The sequence below is a fragment of the Engystomops pustulosus genome, chromosome 9, assembly GCF_040894005.1.
Source record: "Engystomops pustulosus chromosome 9, aEngPut4.maternal, whole genome shotgun sequence".
In the NCBI taxonomy this organism is placed as follows: Eukaryota; Metazoa; Chordata; class Amphibia; order Anura; family Leptodactylidae; genus Engystomops; species Engystomops pustulosus.
In genome coordinates, this window is record NC_092419.1 from 86,091,749 (window position 1) to 86,113,449 (window position 21,701).

General features: G+C 41.7%; 1 protein-coding gene across 3 annotated transcripts in view; it reads left to right on the forward strand.

Moving 5' to 3' along the window:
• Positions 1 to 21,701, forward strand: part of NHSL2 (NHS like 2) — a 148,279-nt gene that overhangs the window by 118,713 nt on the left and 7,865 nt on the right. For all 3 annotated transcript variants that reach the window (XM_072124481.1, XM_072124482.1, XM_072124483.1), the window contains exons 2-5: positions 3,109 to 3,246; positions 11,052 to 11,203; positions 12,365 to 12,560; positions 20,533 to 20,718. In XM_072124481.1, the coding sequence (XP_071980582.1) occupies positions 3,109 to 3,246; positions 11,052 to 11,203; positions 12,365 to 12,560; positions 20,533 to 20,718 (672 nt within the window). The remainder of the gene's footprint in view (positions 1 to 3,108; positions 3,247 to 11,051; positions 11,204 to 12,364; positions 12,561 to 20,532; positions 20,719 to 21,701) is intronic.

A 21,701-nucleotide genomic window follows, 5' to 3' on the forward strand; every position in this document is an offset into this window, starting at 1 on the left:
GATCTGAGGAAACTAATTTAGGAAGGAAAGAGAATTGTGAAACAAAATTTCTCCATATGCAGCATAAAGTAGCGTACTCATGAACACAGCTACTACACAGCAACAATGCTAAAGACCTGTTGTGCCATAGCTGTCAGCTACCATCTTATGAAGGGAACAGTGCATTCCCGAAATGCGTTGCACATATGCGTTGCTTCATTGTTACACCTAAAACTTTCACTACCTATCTAAAACTTTTTAATACCTATCTAATATCTATCTACTACATTATAAAATAATAAAAAGTTGTGTCTATAGCCTTCACCTGGAGGATGATTTCACAACATACTTATATAAGATGATGGATTGTGTATGACTATCTGTGTTTTAGGAGACCTCAGTGTTATGAAGACATGTGTGGCTGTCACTTTTATGCATTTTGTGGTGGCTCTATAATTGGATAGCCAAGAAAACCTCAGTGACATCCTATCTGGAACATGATAAATTGAAAATAAGTCATATAAATAGCCTGGAAAAGGCAATGGGGGTCATTTACTAAGGGCCCGATTCACGTTTTGCCGACGGGTTATCTAAATATTTCCGATTTGCGCCTATTTTCCCTGAATTGCCCCGGGATTTTGGCGCACATGATCGGATTGTGGCGCATCGGCGCCGGTATGCACGTGATGAAAATCGGGGGGGGGGCGTGGCCGTACGAAAACCCGTCGGATTCGGAAAAAACGCCGCTTTTTTTTTTTTTTAAAGTGTCGCTTGACACGCGCTTACCTGCACGCGGCCCGGCTTGGTGAACTTCAGTGCATTCCGATGAAATTCAGCGCCGCAGCGACACCTGGTGGACGTCGGAGGAACTACCTTAGTGAATCGCCGGCCGGATCCGAATCCTCTGCAGAAAACTCGCCGCTGGATCGCGAATGGACCGGGTAAGTAAATCTGCCCCATAATGTCTGGTCAAGAAATATCCCGTGGGGCTCTATATCAATAAGTGTTTCTTATGTGTAAGCAGGGTCGGCTCCAACTTTCAATAGGCCCTTGGGTGACAGAGCCTTAGTGGACCCCTTTGCACTTGGCGGCATTAAAAATTTAGAAACAGTCTCTTGTTCCCTAAAATATTCAAAAGCTTACTAAACAGCCACCATATAGTTATTTTATATAAAGCTCCCCTCAATCTCCATGGATTCATTAGATACAGCCCTTCGTCCCCATGGATTCCTTATGTACAGCCTTATGTGGGCCCCCCCTTTCCCAGCAGCTCTGGGCCCCGGCACTTGCCCAGTATTACCAGTGCTGGCGCCGGCCCTGTGTGTAAGTAAAGAGTCCCTAGTCAGATCATGGTAGTTCTTATTTCACTGGAGCATCCTAAGCCCTTCCAGTGGTTACACCATGTAGGAAGCTATCTCTTGGTTGCTATCTGGCATTTCAGCTAGCAGACAGAAGAAACATGCTGTCCAGTTTTAACAACAAAACATTAATTCTACAGTATGAATGCCAGGAATAGTTATTCCTTCTTCAGCAACGTAAGGATTTAAGAGTCAGAAATAAGAGTCAGACTTATATTTTAGCTCAATTTCACATTGTATTTAGTCCTCCAGATCAAATGTTATTTCACTGGTTTTGAAATGGGTGGGGACATAACTACAATAACAGAAAGTTTTTGCTGATGATATAATGAGAGGAAAATACTGTTCAAGGCAGGGAGGGTAGTTTATTTTTGTTATGAGGAAATAGCAACAAATACGTAGCAAAACAAAACCAAAATCATATCACGTTTTCTTTACTATAAGAACTGTGAATCTGTGTTATAGCTGAGCTCAGGAGCTGCTCACAGCAGGGACAGCAGAGAGTTTCAATAAGGGTCTAGATCAGGGATGAGCAGTTTATTTTTCCATGAGGATACATGAGAAATTGCAACGGTTTTAGAGGGCCAGATTAATATACCTTAGCTCTACCCAATACCTAATGCCCCTCTCATTACATCCCATTCATAACGCCCCCTCTTATTATGACATCTTTCATACTGCACCCTCTTAATGCCCACTTTATTATGCCTCCTTTCATTGTGCACCCTTTTATAATACTCTTCTCTAATATGCCTCCTTTTATAATATCCACTCTATTATGCCCCCTTTTATAATTCCCCCAATCCTCATGCCCTTTCAATTATGGCCCCTTTTATACTGCTCCCTCGTTTTTATCCCCCATTCCAATGCAGGTTTTTCAATTTAAAAAAAACCCATAATACTCACCTTTCGTCTGGTCTGGTCTCTTCGGTGTCTTCTGTCCTGCTATAAGGATCCCAGTAGGGTTAATGCACATGTGCACAATGCACTATTTCCAACATGTGTATAAGGATAGCCAATGCATGTCCATCATAGTGACCCATGTGGGGGGAGTTGAAGAGTAGGGCCGTCGTTAGGGGCCGGCAAACTGGACATTTGCCCTGGGCCCCATGTCCTAAAGGGGCCACCTGCATGTGGACTTTTGTGGGTGCAGAGGATGTATTGCTCCTTTAATACCCCTTTGTTGAATGCCCGGGTGAAGATGCTTATCATCCATCTCTTGACTATATATCTATCATCTATCTGTATCTATAAATCTATATCATCTTTCATATTTATATTCTATTATCCATCTCCCTATCATTTATCTCCTATACAAGTCTCCTACAGCCCCATATTACAGATACTTACCTACTACTGTGTGTAACTACAAAGTGATATTATTGTGTAGGGGTAAAGGAGCCTCTCAATGACTGTGACTGTTCATAAAATAGTTTTATTTTTGGGCCCCACTTTTAGCTTTGCTCAGGGCCCCACTTTAAAACCGGCCCTGGTGGAGAGGATGCGCCTCTTCCAATCCAAGCATAATCCATTGCTGAATCAGCGCTTTGCAGTCATACTGTATATAGCTCATTACAAGTGGCAGACCTGTCATTCCTCTTTGTGACAGATTCTCTTTAAACAATGACATTATGCAATTTCACAAATGCTTTGCTAAAGAAATGCAAAAATATGTTTTGAATGAGGATCACAGCTTAAAAATAAGCTCCAGAATATGATGATGAGCTGATATGCCTGCCAATAACATGTTTTTATTTTTTACTTCTTGTAGCTGCCTCCACATTAGACCATTCCAAGCTGACTAACTGGCAACAGCAGCCTGTAAATGTATTCCTGTCATCCAAACGTCCTCCCTGCGTAGAGGAACTTCATCAAGAAGCTGAACTCAACCTACAGAGTCTCCTTCAAGGTATGAGACATCCATCAAAATTCATTGTTTTATCCTATAAACCATATTATAACTATAAATAGTTTTCCTGTATTTTAAGATTGGTTAGAGTAACCTCAATGTGCCCCCTTGATGAGCCTGGTTCATACCATCACACCCTGCCATAAAGCACAGCTCAAAGTCTGGTGCCCTAAGCCATTTCGCCTCTTGTAGAAGAGATAGGTATCATGATGATACTCCTACACTTTTATATATGCTGCTGTGACCATAGAATTATAGAGCCCTGTGCAAGTTGGTAAAAGCCATAAGTAAGAGGAACAGAGATATTCTGAACTCACATCTTCTTTAAGGCAGTGGTGGCAAACCTATGGCACAGGTGCCAGAGGTGGTACTCAGAGCCATCTCTGTGGACACCCAGCTGTCACCCCAGCACAGTGTTTACAGGTAGAATTAGTGACTCAAGGCCTCCTCCTGTAGACCTTGGTAGCCCAGGATATGCTGTGTATATTTTATAATTGTAGATCCAGACAAAAAAAAATTTGGCCCCAGTGACAATTGGAGTTTAAACATATTTTCCTGTAATGGGACCAAGGATTATCAATAAAGCTTCATTACAGACACCTTACAGCTGATTATAGCAATGTGGGACTAAAGGAAAGCATTCAGAAAGCTTCACCAGAGGTCAGAGGGGTCTGTCTGTAACTATGGGTTGTCTGTAAGTCGGGTGTGGGGGTTAAGTAGAGGACCGGCTGTATGTACAAATGTTTCATTAGATTTTACCATTTGTAACCAGTTTCTTCATACCAGCTAGAATTTGGCTTTATAGAGAATTTGCCATGTGACATTGTGAGATGACATCATTGTAGCTCCCCTGAAACACAAATGACATTATTTGCAGTCTTAACTGGATAAAGTGAGCAGTTATGGGCAAGACAACATGCTGCTGTAATGAACTTCCACAGAGATTCTAAATTCACACACCAGCAATCGCCTACATCAACGTCTTCGCTACAGTATCAGAATGAGCACATTTTACAGTTATTACATGTTGTCCATTGAAACTGTGTGCAGGAAATGAACCTCTGGAGTTTCCTGTTTCAGCACAACTCTCAACCTTTGTTATGTGTCTCTGGGGAGACTCCATGGTAAGGACACAAGCCACATTTCTTCCTTTCTCACCAATACAGTCAGCAATATTTCCTATTAAATAATCTGCCAAGAGGTCTCATTCACATCTCAGCTTCCTAGTAGACTGCGTCTCCATTGTTTTCATGCACTTTCTATTACAGTATTAAAAAGCAGGGGCATAACTGCAGCAGTAGCGGCCATGGCAGCTGCTTTGGGACCTGCAGTGTCAGGGGGCATCAGAGAAACGCTATAGAATAGAGGATGTGCTCCAATATATTTACATATTGGGGCACATTTACTAAGGGTCTGCACGGCGCATTTTTGTCAGGTTTCCCGTCTATTTCCGATTTGTGCCGCTTTTAAGTGGGGTTTTTGGCGCACGCGATCAAATTTTGCATGCGACACAAATCGGGGGGCGTGGCCTTTGGACAACCCGACTGATTCAGACTAAGCTCGGGATTTACAATTCAAATTGTGTCACAAGACAATGCACTCACATACACCGGAAGGAATGCAGGAAAATGGACGCAAAATCTTGAAAAATCGCACCGGACTTCATCCTTGTCAGAGAACGCACCTTGGGGATCGCGACAGCACCAGATAAGTAAATGTGCCGCATTATGTTGCACATTGTACAGCATAATCTGTACATAACAGGGCACATCTTCCACAGTACACAGCATAAAATGTTGGGGGAGAGGGAGAGAACAGCAGAACTACAGGACTAGGAATCTCTCATCTCTAATTCCTGCCACGTACTTCCCCCATGTGGTCAGTAGCTACTGGGACAGATCTGTGTAAGTGCATAAATGTATATATCAGTGCATAAATGTGTGCACATGAGTGTATAAATGTGTGTAAGAGTTTATAAATGTGAGTATGTCTGAGTATACAAATACAGACGGTCCCCTACTTAAGGACACCTGACTTACAGACGACCCCTAGTTACACACAGACCCCTCTGCCCACTGTGACCTCTGGTGAAGCTCTCTGGATGCTTTACTATAGTCCCAGATTGCAATAATCAGCTGTAATGCATCTGTAATGAAGCTTTATTGATAATCCTTGGTCCCATTACAGCAAAAAATTTTGAAACTCCAATTGTCACTGGGGCAAAAAAAAAATTGTCTAGAACTTCAATTATAAAATATACAGTTTCGACTTACATACAAATTCAACTTAACAACAAACCTCCGGACCCTATCTTGTACGTAACCCGGGGACTGCCTGTATGTATATTTTCTGAGGGGGTAGGGAAGTCCCATTCAAAAGTCCGCTATGGGCCTCTACATCTTCTAGTTACACCCCTGTTAAAAAGCATGATTCATCATTAAGAAACCAGAAGAATCATGCATGGTCATGGACTAAATGGAACTATATTTGGACTGCCCAAAAGTTCCCTAGACCAACAAGATGCCACAAACTGATTTCATATAATTTGCAAGCAAACTCATACCGCATTAATAACGGTGACAACAAAGTGCCCAGTGATGACTAACCCTTTCGAAAACTGCCTTAATAGGGCAGGAACACTTTGTCCCCCCCATTTACCAAAAAACTGTCAGAGACTGTAGCAAAAAAACTCTGCCAGTTCAGATCCAGTCTACAGGTCAGAACTGGAGGAGTTTTCACCTAAATCCGCTAAGAGGCCTAAGCCTTTTAGTGGATACAAGCGCTGGACCACCAGCAGGAGGAATAAGACTGACGCTTAGTCTTAAAGAATTCCCCCCAATGTATTTCTAATAGGATCCTTAAAAACGTCACTTTATAGTGGAATCAAGGTGTCTGAACCGATTAAAGAATAAAACAAAAAACCTTTCCCACCTCCAGTTTCTCTGTCATTACTTTCGCATGATAATCTGTGCCTCATCCACAAATATTTTGCAGTCTCGCACCTGTGAGCATGTTGTCCAGCTAACTATTGTTTATCTGACATTTCCCTTTGGAACCATAAACTGAAGATAAGTATAGAAGCAATGTAGGCGACCTAAGCTATCACCTCGCCTTGTGGAGAATTTCTACCATTCAGCAGTTTGGTGTTCTTCTTTCACCCTAAAAATATCTCCTTAGTCATCATCTTTAGTCATTTTGTATACAATTATACCAGCAAGCTGAACAGTTCTATTGGGCCCAAATATTCTCAGATAATGACTGTCTGGGAATGTTACAGACATCGTGAAATGTAAATGTTCTGTATTATTCACAAAAAAGTTAGACTATATGTAGACATGGATGCGAAATCTGTGCACTCAAAACTCATTAAAAACTTGGACAAAAATCTGCACATAGTGACAAGATGAACCAGGTACCAGGACAGCATTCAAAATCGTTTTAGTATTTTAGTTTAATTCACATTACCTGGCTCCCTGCCAGCAGCAGGTGGTGAGTCCCAGTGGAGGGGCAGCTGCAGCCTGTGTGTGCCTGTATCTCCTCATGTATTCTTCCTCGACTCCTCACCATCCCGCTCCCCTGCCTGCTCAATGCACATGAGGAAGTGAGGAGAGGGGGGGAGCTGCATGAGTGTGGAGGAGACTGACACAGGTATGCACAGTCTGCTGCTGCCCCCTCTCAGGGGACTCACCACATGCTACTGGTAGGGAGCCAGGTAATGTGAGTTAAACTTATAAATATCAGCACAACATAGGTCACCTTTCACCAGCAAAAAATGACATACCTGGTGACACGTAAACCCCCTTTCTGCAGTCCTGGGCCCTTTGGCTATACAAGAGGACTTGTCGTGATTTGTCCACTAATTTTTTTTTTTTTAACAATAAACAATGTTTTGAGGTCACTTATGACAATGATGCCCATAGTTGTCCATTTTAAAAATCCCTTTGAACAGCATTATTGAACATGTATAGCTTGTCTGATCAAACAGATAATATGGACTAAAATGTGGCAGCTTTGACAGAACAATAACTTACAAGATACTTACCGGAGTATTCATCATTCAAACATTTGTTTAAGGCTTATTTTTTGGATACCTTCATAGGCGTTTACTGGTAGAAGGAGGCTTACAATTTGCCACTGTTTGCTCAGTATATGCCACATCCATCAGATAAAAATGGATGGAAAAATGCATTAAGCTGCGCTATATCATCCAGTTTCCTGCTGCAGAGCAACATTTAAGCTTGGCAAAGGACATAATAGCCTATAGGGGCGGATGTAACAGTATTGCATCCATTCCCGCCTCTACTGAGTGATGTAACTGTCCATATAACTTTCCTCCCCTTTTCAGAGAGAATGGGGCAGATTTACTTACCCAGTCCCGTCGTGATCCCGCGGTGCGTTGTCCGATGAGGATTTCGGGTCCGTCGCGATTCACTAACAGTGTGCGTCCGAGTTCCTGCATGTGTCGCTTCTGCGTCGAAGTCCGCCAGAGTTCACCTTCTTCTTCCCGGTGCATGTGAGTGCTGATCTTGCGACACAATTCCTTTTTTAAACTCCGCAGTTTGTCTGAATCCGTCGGGTTGTCCGATGGCCCCCCGATTTCTGTCGCATGCAAGCCAGCGCCGATGCGCCACAATCCAATCGCATGCACCAAAATACCGGGGCAATTCGCTGCAAAACGGAAATAATCGCAAAACCCGATGAAATTGCGGCGTTCGGGCCCTTAGTAAATGTGCCCCAATGTATATGATTGTATGAGCGTACAGGGGTATAAGCCTTTGTGGTAGGGATATGTTGGGAATCCATCTGTCCTATCCTTTCAATGGAGGACTAAAATGAGATGTACATAGCTACCTTATAGGCGCCACCATACAGCGGTCAAGAGAAAAAGGTTACGTGCTAGAAGAACAAACCCTAAAGTTCAGCCGGTGAGGTTTGAGGAGATCTGAGAATGGATTGAACCTGTGATGCCAAGGAAAAAGAGGATTTGTAATTGGAAATAGTTGCTGGCAGTGGTTTGTAAAGTCATTATTCATTTAAGATGGCTAAATGATTTCCTTTCCATAAGTTTATTCTTGACCCTCTGTAGTCAGTTCTTAAGTTAACAGGAAAACGTTGACCTACTGTTATGCATACCGTGAAGTGAATTCCTTTCTATATAATCTTTCATGTAATTCATGGTTATGGAAACCTTTTAATTGTTTAGTGGATTGTTAGAATTACATAACTGTGGCACCATTACTCCTATGCAGTAATGAAACTTCTGCACATACAGGACACTGGTGTCAGCGTATTATTATTAGACATGTGATGTAATGCCCAACCACCATCCTTTATAGTGTTATCTGTATATCTTGAATTAAGGTTGGTGAAGTGTATAAAACTTAACTTTTAATGCTCAAAATGGTAAAAAGAACAAAAAATCATATAGTAGTGGAGGGTAAATGTGATATCATTATGATATTTAAGGCTCAACCTCCACAGTTAAAATTGTAAAGGGTCATAGACACTGGTATAAAGGTATGATCCCTCTTGGCTTTGGCACACCCAGGATTACATGACATAGAGTATATAGATCAATGTAGAAATAAAGGAAAAATGCTTGTTAATGATTAAACACGCAAGCCAGGGGAAAAGGAAGATAGACGTCACCTTATGCCGTTGTGACTTGTAGATTATATAGTCAGAGAAATATGCCATGTAAATGTGAGGCTGTTGTGCAGTAGAGTAGGGTAAACTTATGCTCCCTGGGACTAAGGAGACTGTCCTAATATACCTTAAGTGATTAAAAGTCCTAGTAGACCCTATATGCCTCAATTCAGAACCCCACCCCGACAGGAACCTATCCCTGCCCAAAAATGATCCTATTGTAGACCTAACCTGGTCAATGTCCCATATTGGTGGTTACACAGGGATGCCCAGGGGCTACCCCTGTATTACAAATGTTTTAATAATTCAGATGAATTAAGTTGGGGGATTATTCCACCCATCTATCTTTTAGTATTTTGTATTTGTATATCTGGATCCCTACTACGGAATGATGCAATCAATAAGGCACAGACAGTAGGTACAGGACAACATTTTTTACATCTTAATGAGACAGCAAGTATAATGGTTACGAATAGTCTTACAGAGGCAACTGGCTTGCTGGTTACAAAGCCGTCAACAACTATCTTTGAATATGGTTGATATAGGAAAGAAAAGCCGGGCTACAAATTGATGCGCTACCAGATTAGGAGAAATTGGTAAAATTCCAAATGGTTTATGTATTGTCGGCTACGTGTTTCGAGAGCGAACTCTTTTACTCCTCATCAAAAAGAGACGTTGTCCACGGCACCTCGGTAAGATCACAAATTCTTTATTTCATCTTAAATTAAAAATAAAAACATAATTTTCCTACACAAGTTATGCTTTTATTATCTAAGATGAAATAAAGAATTTGTGATCTTACAGAGGTGCCGGGGACAACGTCTCTTTTTGCTGAATACTCACCTGCTGGTCCACAGTGAATCGCGTGCGCCTAGGGCTCATGTTGGTTTTGGCTGCCGTCTCGAAGCTACTTTTCATGGTGATAGAGGAATTGTTTGGCTGGTGAGCGACTACTTCGCAACTATATTTGTCTTTTTGCTTTCTTCCTCAGGTCCATTAAAGTTTACACGGGGGTAAAAGGAGAGCAGAAGTGGTTGACTTGACATACAAAGCTTGTCAACTATCTGTTGCTCGTCCACAATAAATTAACCATTTTAAATTTCACTAATTTAACCTAATCTGGTAACTCGTCAATTTGCAGCCTGCTTTTTCTTTCTTATATCAACCTTTGTAATAAATTAATATCTCCCCATAAGGGCACAGCTATTACATGAGATGTACACATCTTACAGAAAATGAATATAGGGGTACATTTACTTACCCGGTCCTGTCGCGATCCCCGAGGTGCGTTGTCCGACGAGGATGAAGTCCGGTGCGATTCACTAAGATCGTGCACCCGAGATCGTGCATGTGCCGCTTCCCTGCTGAGGTCCACCCTAGTTCCCCTTCTTCTTCCCGGTGTATGTGAGTGCATGTCTTGCGACACAATTTGAATTTTAAATTCCACGCTTAGTCTGAATCAGTCGGGTTGTCCGACGGTCACACCCCCCGATTTGTGTCCCATGAAAGTCGGCGCCATTGTGCCAAAATCTGATCGCATGCGCCAAAAACCCCTGTTAAATGTGAAATAGGAAAAATAGTAGGGAAACGTGACGGAAATGCGGTGTGCGGACCCTTAGTAAATGTGCCCTATAGTCTTTTTCCAAAACCATTTGTAATACCAGCAATCTAACAGGTGGTTGCCTAAATAACCTTGTTATCCAATTGCTGGTACCAGCTCTCTGGCACTGACAATCACAACTTCCAACCGCCCTTTAAAGTTTTTCTATCTTTATGTTCAATACCTGGTATTGGATTCTGAAATTGCATAAAAAAAACTTAAAGCTGTAAACAGACGATTCGGTACAAAGTTTTATTCATGCAGCTTCTCAAGCCAAAACCAGATATTCCTTATACAGATAGAGATGGTACTTTTCTTTTTTACAATGTATTTGTGGTTTCCGTTTTTTAACAACGTCATCAAAAAACTAAATGAATCCATATTCTAATCAACGTTGTGTGGGACATGCAAAAGTTAAAATCTAAAAAATGCCTTAACTTTAAATCCATTAATATCTGCATACATACATCTGTGGTAGTGGTAAGGAGCGACGCGTTCTGAATACTCGCCCTTAGAATCAAACAGAATTATCAATAAGTGGCATATTCTCTATTTACAGGGGACTGTTTTGCTGAGGAATTTGAAGATCGTTACTTGGATACAAAAGTTACCGGTCAGACGTTTCGGCACTCTACTCTATCACAGTCTACAACTCTTTCGCCAGAAACTCCAACAAGGAGTACACCCAGGCGTCTTGAATTTGTCTACCTGGTAAGTAGTCATAATTCACTTGACTATTCTCCACTGCTATGCATCCCAACTGCTATGATGTGATAAGTCTTTTAAAGGTGAGTACTCCTTAGAGAATTAGTTGACAATGCAGTTATTAAGAAAGACAACCTATTCCCAATGTAACAACCATTTATGAAGCATCACAGGGCTCAAAGTTCTGTTGCATTGTGTACAATAACCTGCAAACAAAGACTACACACAATGCCACAATGTGAATAAAAGTATACAATGAGAAGGTACACAAGCATAACAGGTTCAACTGCTGGATGTAATGGAAATTGTATTATGCTTAAAGGGAACCTGTCAGCAGAAATTGACCCAATAAACCACAGCCAGTAGGTTGCCAAGCTGCTGAAAACATTCCACATCTTGTTTCTTTCACAGTCCAGTATGGTAGCATCGCTCAGAAAATCAACTTTGAAGTGACATGTAAATTGGTTGCATAAAGTCAATGAGGCGGAGATTTTCACACTGAAGTCTCAGGAAGCCCCTTTCACTGTAATTGATGGTTCTGCACCCAGAGACATCACTAACCAGATCTCCTGAAGTCCAATGTGCAATGTCAATCACAGGGAAAAAGGGAGTTAAACTCTCCACCTCCTTGACTTCATACAACCAGTTTACATCTCACTTCAAAGCTGGCTTTCTGGATGATGCCACCACAGTGGACCATGAAAGAAACAAAAACTAGAAGGTGTTACAATGCCTGCCAATATATTGGTAGTGGTTTATTAGATCAATTGCTGATGACAGGTTCTCTTTAAAGGGGTTTGGGGCTTAACTTGCTATTCAGTGATGAGACCCCCACAGATCATGAGTACGGGGTGTTAGTTAGGCCCTATGCTGTGAAACGCATCAGTGCCTGTTCACATTAGACACCGTTGTGGTGTCACCATGTTTTTAACTTTTCTGGAATAAAGGAGATTTTTTTTAATAGACTTTTATTTTGCCTACATGCTGTAAATTTTTCTAGACACAGAACAATAAAATATTTAAATCCCAAAGTATTCGGTACATTTCTTCATCACCTCTTGAGACTCTTGTATAACATCTATGAAGCCTAAATGTGTGAGAATTGATGTGTTCATATGAAATACTCGCCAGCCTTTGTTTTAACGACTTTATGTATTATATCAACAGCCAACCAACAGGAGAGTGAGTGAAGATGAAACGACTACAGTAGGCGTGAGACCTCGGGAGACTTGCATAAGTCTACCTACCACTCCAGATAAGCAAGTAGCTTGGATTAAAGCATTCCCATTTCCCATCCCCGAAGAGAGGCGGTGGCATCAGTCAAACTCCATACAGACTAATATTGTACCGATAAATGTATCAGGTATGTAGTAATTACCTTACATAATGGGATACAGTTCTTGGTTGAGGCACTAGATAAATGTGTTCATACAATTTTTATTTTAATGTATGTAAAAATGTTAAATGATGTTGATAAAATCTTTCCATAACATGCGGCCGCTGTATCGTCTCACACATATTATCAGGAAATTTTCCATCAAAATCCATCATGATAAACCAGGGGCACTTACTCCTAGATCCAGGAACCCTGACTGTGGTAATCTTCTTATTCCATGGCCTCCTTACTTCTAAAGTAAACTTTTTAAATCATGCAAATGAGTCTGGAGGGCTACTTTAGCCCCCTGTCATCTGGCTCCATAGACTGTTACAATGCTTCACTGAGAGAGTGTAACAGCCTGTAAAGCCAAATCATAAGTACCCAAAAGCTGTGCACCCCTGAGCTGAATAGATGGACAGCTGAAGGAATAGACCAACCTTCATGTGGAGCCAAAACTAATTTCATTGTATCCACCCTTTCAATAAGATATAATCAGGCATGTTATTTCTCATTTGTCACCAGTCATGGATTCTGTCACACATGATCACATTAGTAGATGTCATGCCGAGTTATGCTAGATGCTAGGGCTTGATTAGAAATTTGGTGATGGTCAATTACAAAGCTGTAGAAATGCACTCTTAGAAGTAGACAAGATGACGAATAATTGTACGACCTGCCCTCATCTATTCTGCAGACTATGGCTGGGCCCTGTACAAATGGTCAGTAGTAGACTTCCATTTATGCTTTGTACATTGGGGAAATCCAGGCATCTTATTTCACGAACCACCATAATTTTGTCCCTCCACTTATTAAGCCATCACAGGCAAAAGTCTACTGAGACGACTTTCTGCTGGATTTGGTAACATGGCTACAGGGGTTTCACAACAATCATAATAGTATTGGTAATCTGAAATACTTAATGGAAGACTTTTATCCAATTTTTGGGGCTCTGCTCCCAATCAGATTCAAGTGGCTTTGGCCCTTTAATACTTGCTCTTATGCTCTACTTTTCCAAAAAGTCCAAAAAAGGCTCAAAAGGCATAAAAAATCCCAGCACATACAACAGCAGGGTGCTGTAGTAACTAGAAGACTTTTGCAAAAATCCCAAGTCATGAATCTGGCTTTGCACGGAGTTGCACTAGAAGTAGTTCTATGTTTTGGCCACATTAATGAAGTGGAAATAGCCCTGTGTGAGTTTTTAGCAGTGAAAAGCCCCTTAAAACCTCAATTCGATTATTTTGAGCTTTTTTTTACTCCTAAATAGTCCATGAAAACCAATAACTATCCCCCAGAATGTTAAATTCATAACAGGTGAAAGCTTAATCATAGATGTGAATGAAAACTAATTATTAATCAAAATGCCCCAGAATTGTGGACAAATGTTGGCTATGTACCACATCTAAAGTGTTTTTACGCACTTAAAGGGGTTATCCGAGTTTTAAAAATTACTAATGGCCAGGCTGGGGTGAGCTAGTTAAACATAATAAACATGTACTTATCTCCTCCGGCGCCGGCGATGTCCCGCGCCGCGGTCCCTTTGATCCGTGCCCCTGTTTGTTTACAGGGGCACAGAAGCCGCGCACAGGGAGCTTCCTTTCCGGCTCCTCCCATCTGTCCCTATCTCTCAGCATTGTAAGCGCTGGGAGATGGTGTCGGATGGGAGCTTCCGGCCATCTGGAAGCTGCCTGTGCGCCCCTGTATACAAACCGGCGCACAGAAGACATGGACCGCGCCGTGGGACATCGGCAGCGCCGGACGAGGTAAGTAGATGTTTATTATTTTTAAATAGCCCACCCCAGCCCAGCCCTCAGTAAATTTTAAAACCCTGATAACCCCTTTAAGAACTGGTATAGGTGAAAGAGGAGATAAAAAAATGATTTTAAGGTAAGTCAAGAAATGGCAGGGCAGTTTTTAGGTAATGGGGCACATTTACTTACCCAGTGGGGAGGAGATCCCGAAAGTGCATTGTCCGACTACAATGCACTGTGACGCAATTCAAGAAGATTGTGTGTCCGATATCACTGTCACTGTTTTTAATTGCTATTCATTTCTTCCCATGAGTACTTATTAACTAGACTTTATAAATATGGTGCATGCCAGGAATTTACTAAGGGTTTTAGACAGTTTTCAGACATGGTTAAACAAGCACAACAAAAGTTGTGTGGAGCCAACTCTAAAAGGAAATGCAAAGTTATACAACCTTCTGCCAGATTTATCATTCAGCATCAGACATTTTTTATTAGACCTGGGAAGGGAACCCTTCTTGCGCGATGCTAAGGTAGAACCGGTCCAAGAGAACGAGAGAATTGGCAAGTGGAAGAAAACCAAGCAGAGCGCAAACAGGTAGATGTGTAGACTCTAGCTTTTCATCATTCACAAATAGGGATTGAGAGTATTGGCAGCCAGTATCCCCCTCCAATCATAGCTCCGTGCTCTCCAGGACCACGATTGGAGGAAAATCAGATGATAATGGACCAAAAAAACAGCTTGGATGAAGGTGTCTGAAGCTCAGAATTATGAATCTCCATTGTAGACCACAGTTGCATTGTAAAAATGCAATGGGTTTCGGTTTGTACTCAATCTTTCATCAGCTTCATTGTTGAGTACAGTACCATTGCATTTTCACAATAAAAAGTACCTACAACTGTGGTTCACCATTTTAAGCGCCAGACACCTTTATCCATAGTCCATTTTCTCCAGGATGTAAATTAACATAATGCTACATATTTCATTTGTAAAGCGCTACGGAATTTGATGGCGCTATATAAGTAAAGATTATTGTTATTATATTGCTGTAATGCACTTGCTATAGCGCCCTCTGGTGTTTACTCCATCTCCGAGCCACAACTCTGATGCTTACAGGGGGTGCATCAACAGAAATGCCCAATTCTTTTATCAAATTATTAACTTATTTTTTATTTTTTGATTATTATTATATTTAAAACATTTTTTTATAGATAACATCATTCTTACTCATCACAACAGCCACGTAATGAAAACAGGTGATGTCACAGATTATCTACTATCCGGCCTTACAAATAGCATATGTAGAAAATTATCCCATACACCTCATTGCACCAGTCTTCTGCTACCTAAGATACAGTGTCAGAGATAGAAATTTCTCTAAAATTTAGATTAACATAATTTTTGAGGCCTTAATCAGATTGTCAGTGAATATGACATCACTATGACATCACTGGGGTAGCAATGCTGCAGAAAGATGTGGCCGCTAGCAACCAGGGGAATGTGTGCTCCAGTAAGAAGGGTAATGGGAGCAGAGGCAAGGTCAGACAGGTGCTGGTAGTGGGAGATTCGATTATTAGGGGAACACACAGGGCAATCTGTCACAAAGACCGTGCATACCGAACAGTGTGTTGTTTGCCGGGTGCTCGGGTTCGGCATGTTGCGGATCGGGTTGATGGATTACTGGGAGGGGCTGGTGAGGAACCAGCGGTCATGGTCCACATTGGCACTAATGACAAAGTAACAGGTAGGTGGAAGGTCCTTAAAAATGATTTCAGAGATTTAGGCCATAAGCTCAGGGCAAGGACCTCAAAGGTAATTTTCTCCGAGATACTGCCTGTACCACGTGCCACACCAGAAAGGCAGCGGGAGATCAAGGAGGTAAATAAGTGGCTCAAAAGTTGGTGTAGGAAGGAGGGGTTTGGATTCATGGAGAACTGGGCTGACTTTTCTGTGGGCTACAGGCTCTACAGTAGGGATGGGCTGCACCTCAATGGGGAGGGGGCTGCTGTTTTAGGGGAAAAAATGGCTAGAAGGTTGGAGGAGTGTTTAAACTAGAGACCTGGGGGGAGGGCAACTACACTTGTGCAGGGCAAATAGACGGTGTACATAGAGAGCTGGGAAGAGCCATAGTCCATGGGGGAGGAAGGGGGGCTGGAATGAGATTGGGGAATAAGGACAAAAGGAATACGGACAGGGAAAACCATATAAAGTGCATGTACACAAATGCCAGGAGCCTCACAAACAAAATGGAGGAACTGGAACTCTTGATGTTGGAACGGAAATATGATATAGTGGGTATCAGCGAGACATGGCTGGATAGTAGCCATGACTGGGCTGTTACTATAGATGGTTATAGTCTTTTTAGAAAGGATCGTATAAATAAAAAAGGGGGAGGGGTTTGTTTATATGTGAATTCTTGCCTCAAGCCTGTCCTGCGAGATGACATCAGTAACGCAAATGTGGAGTCCCTATGGGTGGAGATAAGGGGAGGGAAAAAGAATAATAAAATATTACTAGGGGTTTGTTATAAGGCTCCAAATATAGTGGAGGCAGCAGAGGAAATGCTGATAAGTGAAATGGATGCGGCTTCAAAGCATGGTGAAGTACTTATCATGGGGGACTTCAATTACCCAGATATTGACTGGGGGGCAGAAACCTGCAGGTCCTTCAAAGGTAGCAGGTTCTTGTCAACAACAAAAGACAATTACCTGTCGCAACTAGTCCTGGAGCCAACAAGAGGGGGGGCACTGCTGGACCTTATCCTTACCAACAGACCTGATAGGGTATCAAAACTACAGGTTGGGGGGAACCTGGGGAATAGTGATCATAATATCATTGATTTTGTATTACGCTTTACTAAGCACGTTAGTGAAGGGGCAACCAACACTCTAAACTTCAGGAGGGCAAATTTTCATCAACTAAGGGAAGACCTTAAAGGCATAGACTGGGATAATGCTCTCAAAGACAAAAGCCCCCCCCCAAAAATGGGACTTTTTCTCATATATTCTGAAAAAGTCCTGTGAGAAACACATACCTTATGGGAAAAAGCATAAAAGGAACAAGAAAAAGCCTATGTGGCTAACTAGTCTTGTAAGGAAAGCAATAAGCGAGAAAGATAAAGCGTTTAAGGTGCTAAAACGTGAAGGTAGCGATGAGGCATTACAGGATTATAGAGAGAAAAATAAATCCTGTAAAAAGCAGATAAAGGCCGCAAAATTAGAGACTGAGAGAAATATTGCCAGGGAGAGCAAAAATAATCCCAAATTATTTTTCAAGTATATAAATGATAAGAAACTAAAAACAGAGAGTGTGGGTCCCCTTAGAAATAACATGGGGGTCATGGTGGAAGGAGATGAGGAAAGGGCCAATCTACTGAATGTCGCCTTCTCAACTGTCTTTACCCAGGAAAATCCCCTGGTGGAAGACACAATGAGGAATAATGTAAATTCTTTTTATAATGTCAACAGTTTAACCCAGGAAGAGGTACGGCGCCGCCTCGCATCCACTAAGATAGATAAATCACCTGGGCCAGATGGCATACACCCCCGGGTTCTGCATGAATTATGTACGGTGATAGACAAACCGTTATTTTTAATATTTGAAGATTCACTGAGGACTGGTTATGTTCCACAGGAATGGCGCATAGCAAATGTGGTACCAATATACAAAAAAGGATCAAATAGCGATCCTGGAAACTACAGACCCGTAAGTCTAACTGCTGTGGTGGGGAAAATATTTGAGGGGTTTATTAGAGATGCTATCCTGGAGTATCTCACTGTGCACAACCTTATAACCCAGCGTCAACATGGGTTTATGAGAGATCGGTCCTGTCAGACTAATCTGATTGGTTTCTACGAGGAGGTAAGTTCAAGACTGGATCTGGGGGACGCTGTGGATGTTGTATATCTGGACTTTTCAAAGGCATTTGACACCGTGCCACATAAAAGGTTGGTATATAAAATGAGACTGCTGGGAGTAGGAGAAAATCTGTGTATCTGGGTAAGTAATTGGCTTAGTGATAGAAAACAGAGGGTGGTCATTAATGGCACATTCTCAGATTGGGTTGATGTTACCAGTGGAGTGCCACAGGGGTCAGTATTGGGGCCACTTCTTTTTAATATTTTTATTAATGACCTTGTAGTGGGTTTACACAGTCAAGTTTCAATATTTGCAGATGATACTAAGCTGTGTAAAGTAATAAATACTGAGGTCGATAGTTTAGCATTACAGAGGGATTTGTGGAAGCTTGAGGGATGGGCAGAGAAATGGTTGATGAGGTTTAATGTAGATAAATGTAAAGTTATGCACTTGGGCCATGGAAACAAAAAGTATAATTATGTTCTAAACGGTCAATTACTTAGTAAAACTGAAGCTGAAAAGGACTTGGGCGTATTGGTGGATGGTAAACTTAATTTTAGTGACCAGAGCCAGGCGGCTGCTGCTAAAGCAAATAAAATAATGGGATGTATCAAGAGAGGAATAGATTCTCATGATAAAGACATAGTTCTGCCCTTATACAAATCCCTGGTCAGACCACACATGGAATATTGTGTACAGTTTTGGGCACCAGTGTATACAAAGGATATAGTAGAGCTGGAACGGGTGCAGAGGAGAGCAACCAGGATTATTAGGGGAATGGGGGGACTAGAATACAATGACAGATTACAAAATTTGGGATTATTCAGTTTAGAAAAAAGACGACTGAGGGGAGATCTCTTTACAATGTACAAATACCAGAACGGACAGTACAAGGATCTCTCCAAAGATCTTTTTATACCTAGGCCTGTGACCAGAACAAGGGGGCATCCTCTACGCCTAGAGGAGAGGCGATTCTACCATCACCATAGACAAAGGTTCTTTACTGTAAGAGCAGTGAGACTATGGAACTCTCTGCCGCAGGAGGTTGTTATGGCGGACTCTATGTACATGTTCAAGAGAGGCCTGGATGACTTTCTGGAGAGCAAAAATATCACGGGTTATGGGGATAAAACATTTATTTAATTCTTGAAGGTTGGACTTGATGGACTTGCGTCTCCTTCCAGCCTTATATACTATGATACTATGATACTATGATACGAGACATTACACATCATAAAATTTGCTGTAAACAACATGTAGTATGCATGTCATGTAAGAACGCAGTAATATAAAGAATGATGCACACCTGTTTGGTTCAATCCTAAAATACATGGGTTAATTTAGACAAAATTAGCAAACCTAATATGAAAGCTTTACTTACTGGTCATATATTTGACCTAAAAAGAAAGTATTCAGACAATTAAAGAAGAGACCTGGCATAACCTATGCATTCCTTTACCTTTCCTGTTATTCTTTCAGGAGAAAACATGAAATAGTTATTATTAGGAAACTTGCACTATTTCCTGAAACACAATCCAGACATAATGAAAATACCTTCCTGTCTTCGCAGCAGCATCAGCCAAGAGACTGTTTTCGAGAGCTACACTATGATATAGGGGCCTGTGATATAAAGTCCTTATAGTCTCTGCTGAGCAGTTACTAAATGAGCAAAATCTGTTAATTACAGTCCGGAGCCTTTTATATAATCCCATGTGCAGCATCATTTTACCATGACCTCCATTGGATCAAACTAGGCCAACAGCTTTGTGGTGCTACCCAGCTGTATCAGAGGGCATAGTTTGCAACTATGTACCTATCTATACGCAACCTATCAGATGGTTTTTCAACCCTAAACTGGCCCCATTGAATAAGGCATACCTCCCTGCTACATCGGATTTGATGGGACAGTCCCAAATATTAGGGTCTGCCCTGTTTTCTGTAACAGGGAGGAGGATTGGTTGTGTTGTTGGTTTTGGGGGACAACCAGGGGCGTAACTTGAGGGGGTGCAGAGGTTGCGGTTGCACCCAGTCCCAAGAGGTTTAGAGAAGAGACTATTCCATATGAGAAGACTATTACTATAAACCATACATTATAGTCGGGGGCCTGGTACAGACTTTGCACTGGGGCCCATCAGCTTCAAGTTACACCACTGGGAACAACTTTCCCTTTGCAGAAACTTTTTAAAAAGTTGCATGCAATGGTGATGCAGAGAGCCCTTGGATCTGTAGAGCATCCGCTTCTTTCAATTATCATTTTTGAACGTATTTTAAAGAATGCTATTCTGTAGACAGGTAATAGTTGTTAGTATGTAGTACCTTGTGGTGATGTACTTTCCTATTTTATCACCTGCAGGAGAACTGTTTGACAAGCATGCCAGCTCCCACCACTCATTGTTCAACACAGAGACTGCTGTGAACCCAAAGACCACTTTAAGGCGCAGAAGGACTATAATTGGCTTCTCTCATCATCAGACCCAAGATCAAGAAGAGCGTAAGACTAATGCAGTTTCTGAATCAACCCCTAAAAAGACCCCAGCAGGTATGCACCCACATCTTCTAGATGTCTTCATGCTGTTCCTTTTCTCTCGGTAGAGAAAGGTTTAATAGAACTATAATTAGATACCAAGCCTTGGCAGTGGTGCAGTGCTGAATCATGGCAAATCACTTCTTCAATTATTCAGCAGATTCAAAATGTCTAATGTAATAAAAGCATTAAAAGTCCGTATTGTACGTAATACAGGGAAGGCAATGGAAGTAGAAACAACTTTTCTTATAGAGATTATAAAACAAAGTTATGAAATAAAACATCGAAATCAAGCATTGAAGGATAGGCCATCACTCACCTATGCCCAGAATATCCCTTTAACTGTAGATGGACTTTCCAGGAGAAATAGGGATGGTGTATTACCCCTGCTTTCCTGACCACTGACAATCATACCGCTTCTATTTTACTGCCCAGCATTTATGGGACCCCAGTACAACAGCTCTGCAGTGTAGCTGGGACTAAAATAGCATCAGTTACAGAAGAAAACAGCAGTAAAAAAATATAAAAATGCCACCCACGGTCTGCTAAAATAAAAAAGTTGCACCTTGTCTTAGGTTTTTTTCACATTAACATGTGCCCACCCCTCCCCTCTTTATAGGAAGAAGCCCAACACGCCCGTGCTTATGGGGGAAGATAAAGCTTACTTTACCTCCCCTCCCCCCGAGTACAGTACGGCAATACATCCACCAAAATGGATAGATGTATTGCCCATTGAAAGGCAAAGGAACATATCCAACGGTACGGTACAGGTTGCTTACAGCTGTTTTCGCACGTTCATGTGAAGCCTTAATATATTGCTCAGTACCGGTCTGAGGTCTGAGCCCTCTCCATACAAACTGGGTGCTTTGTTCAGTGCTCCCTGTGACGTCATCTGGGAGCAACCATTAGTTGCCATGATAGCCTGAAGTCTTTATAAGACTCCAGGACGTGTCATTTCTGCAGATCTGTAGGGTTAAAGTACCTCAGGGGTTCTAAAA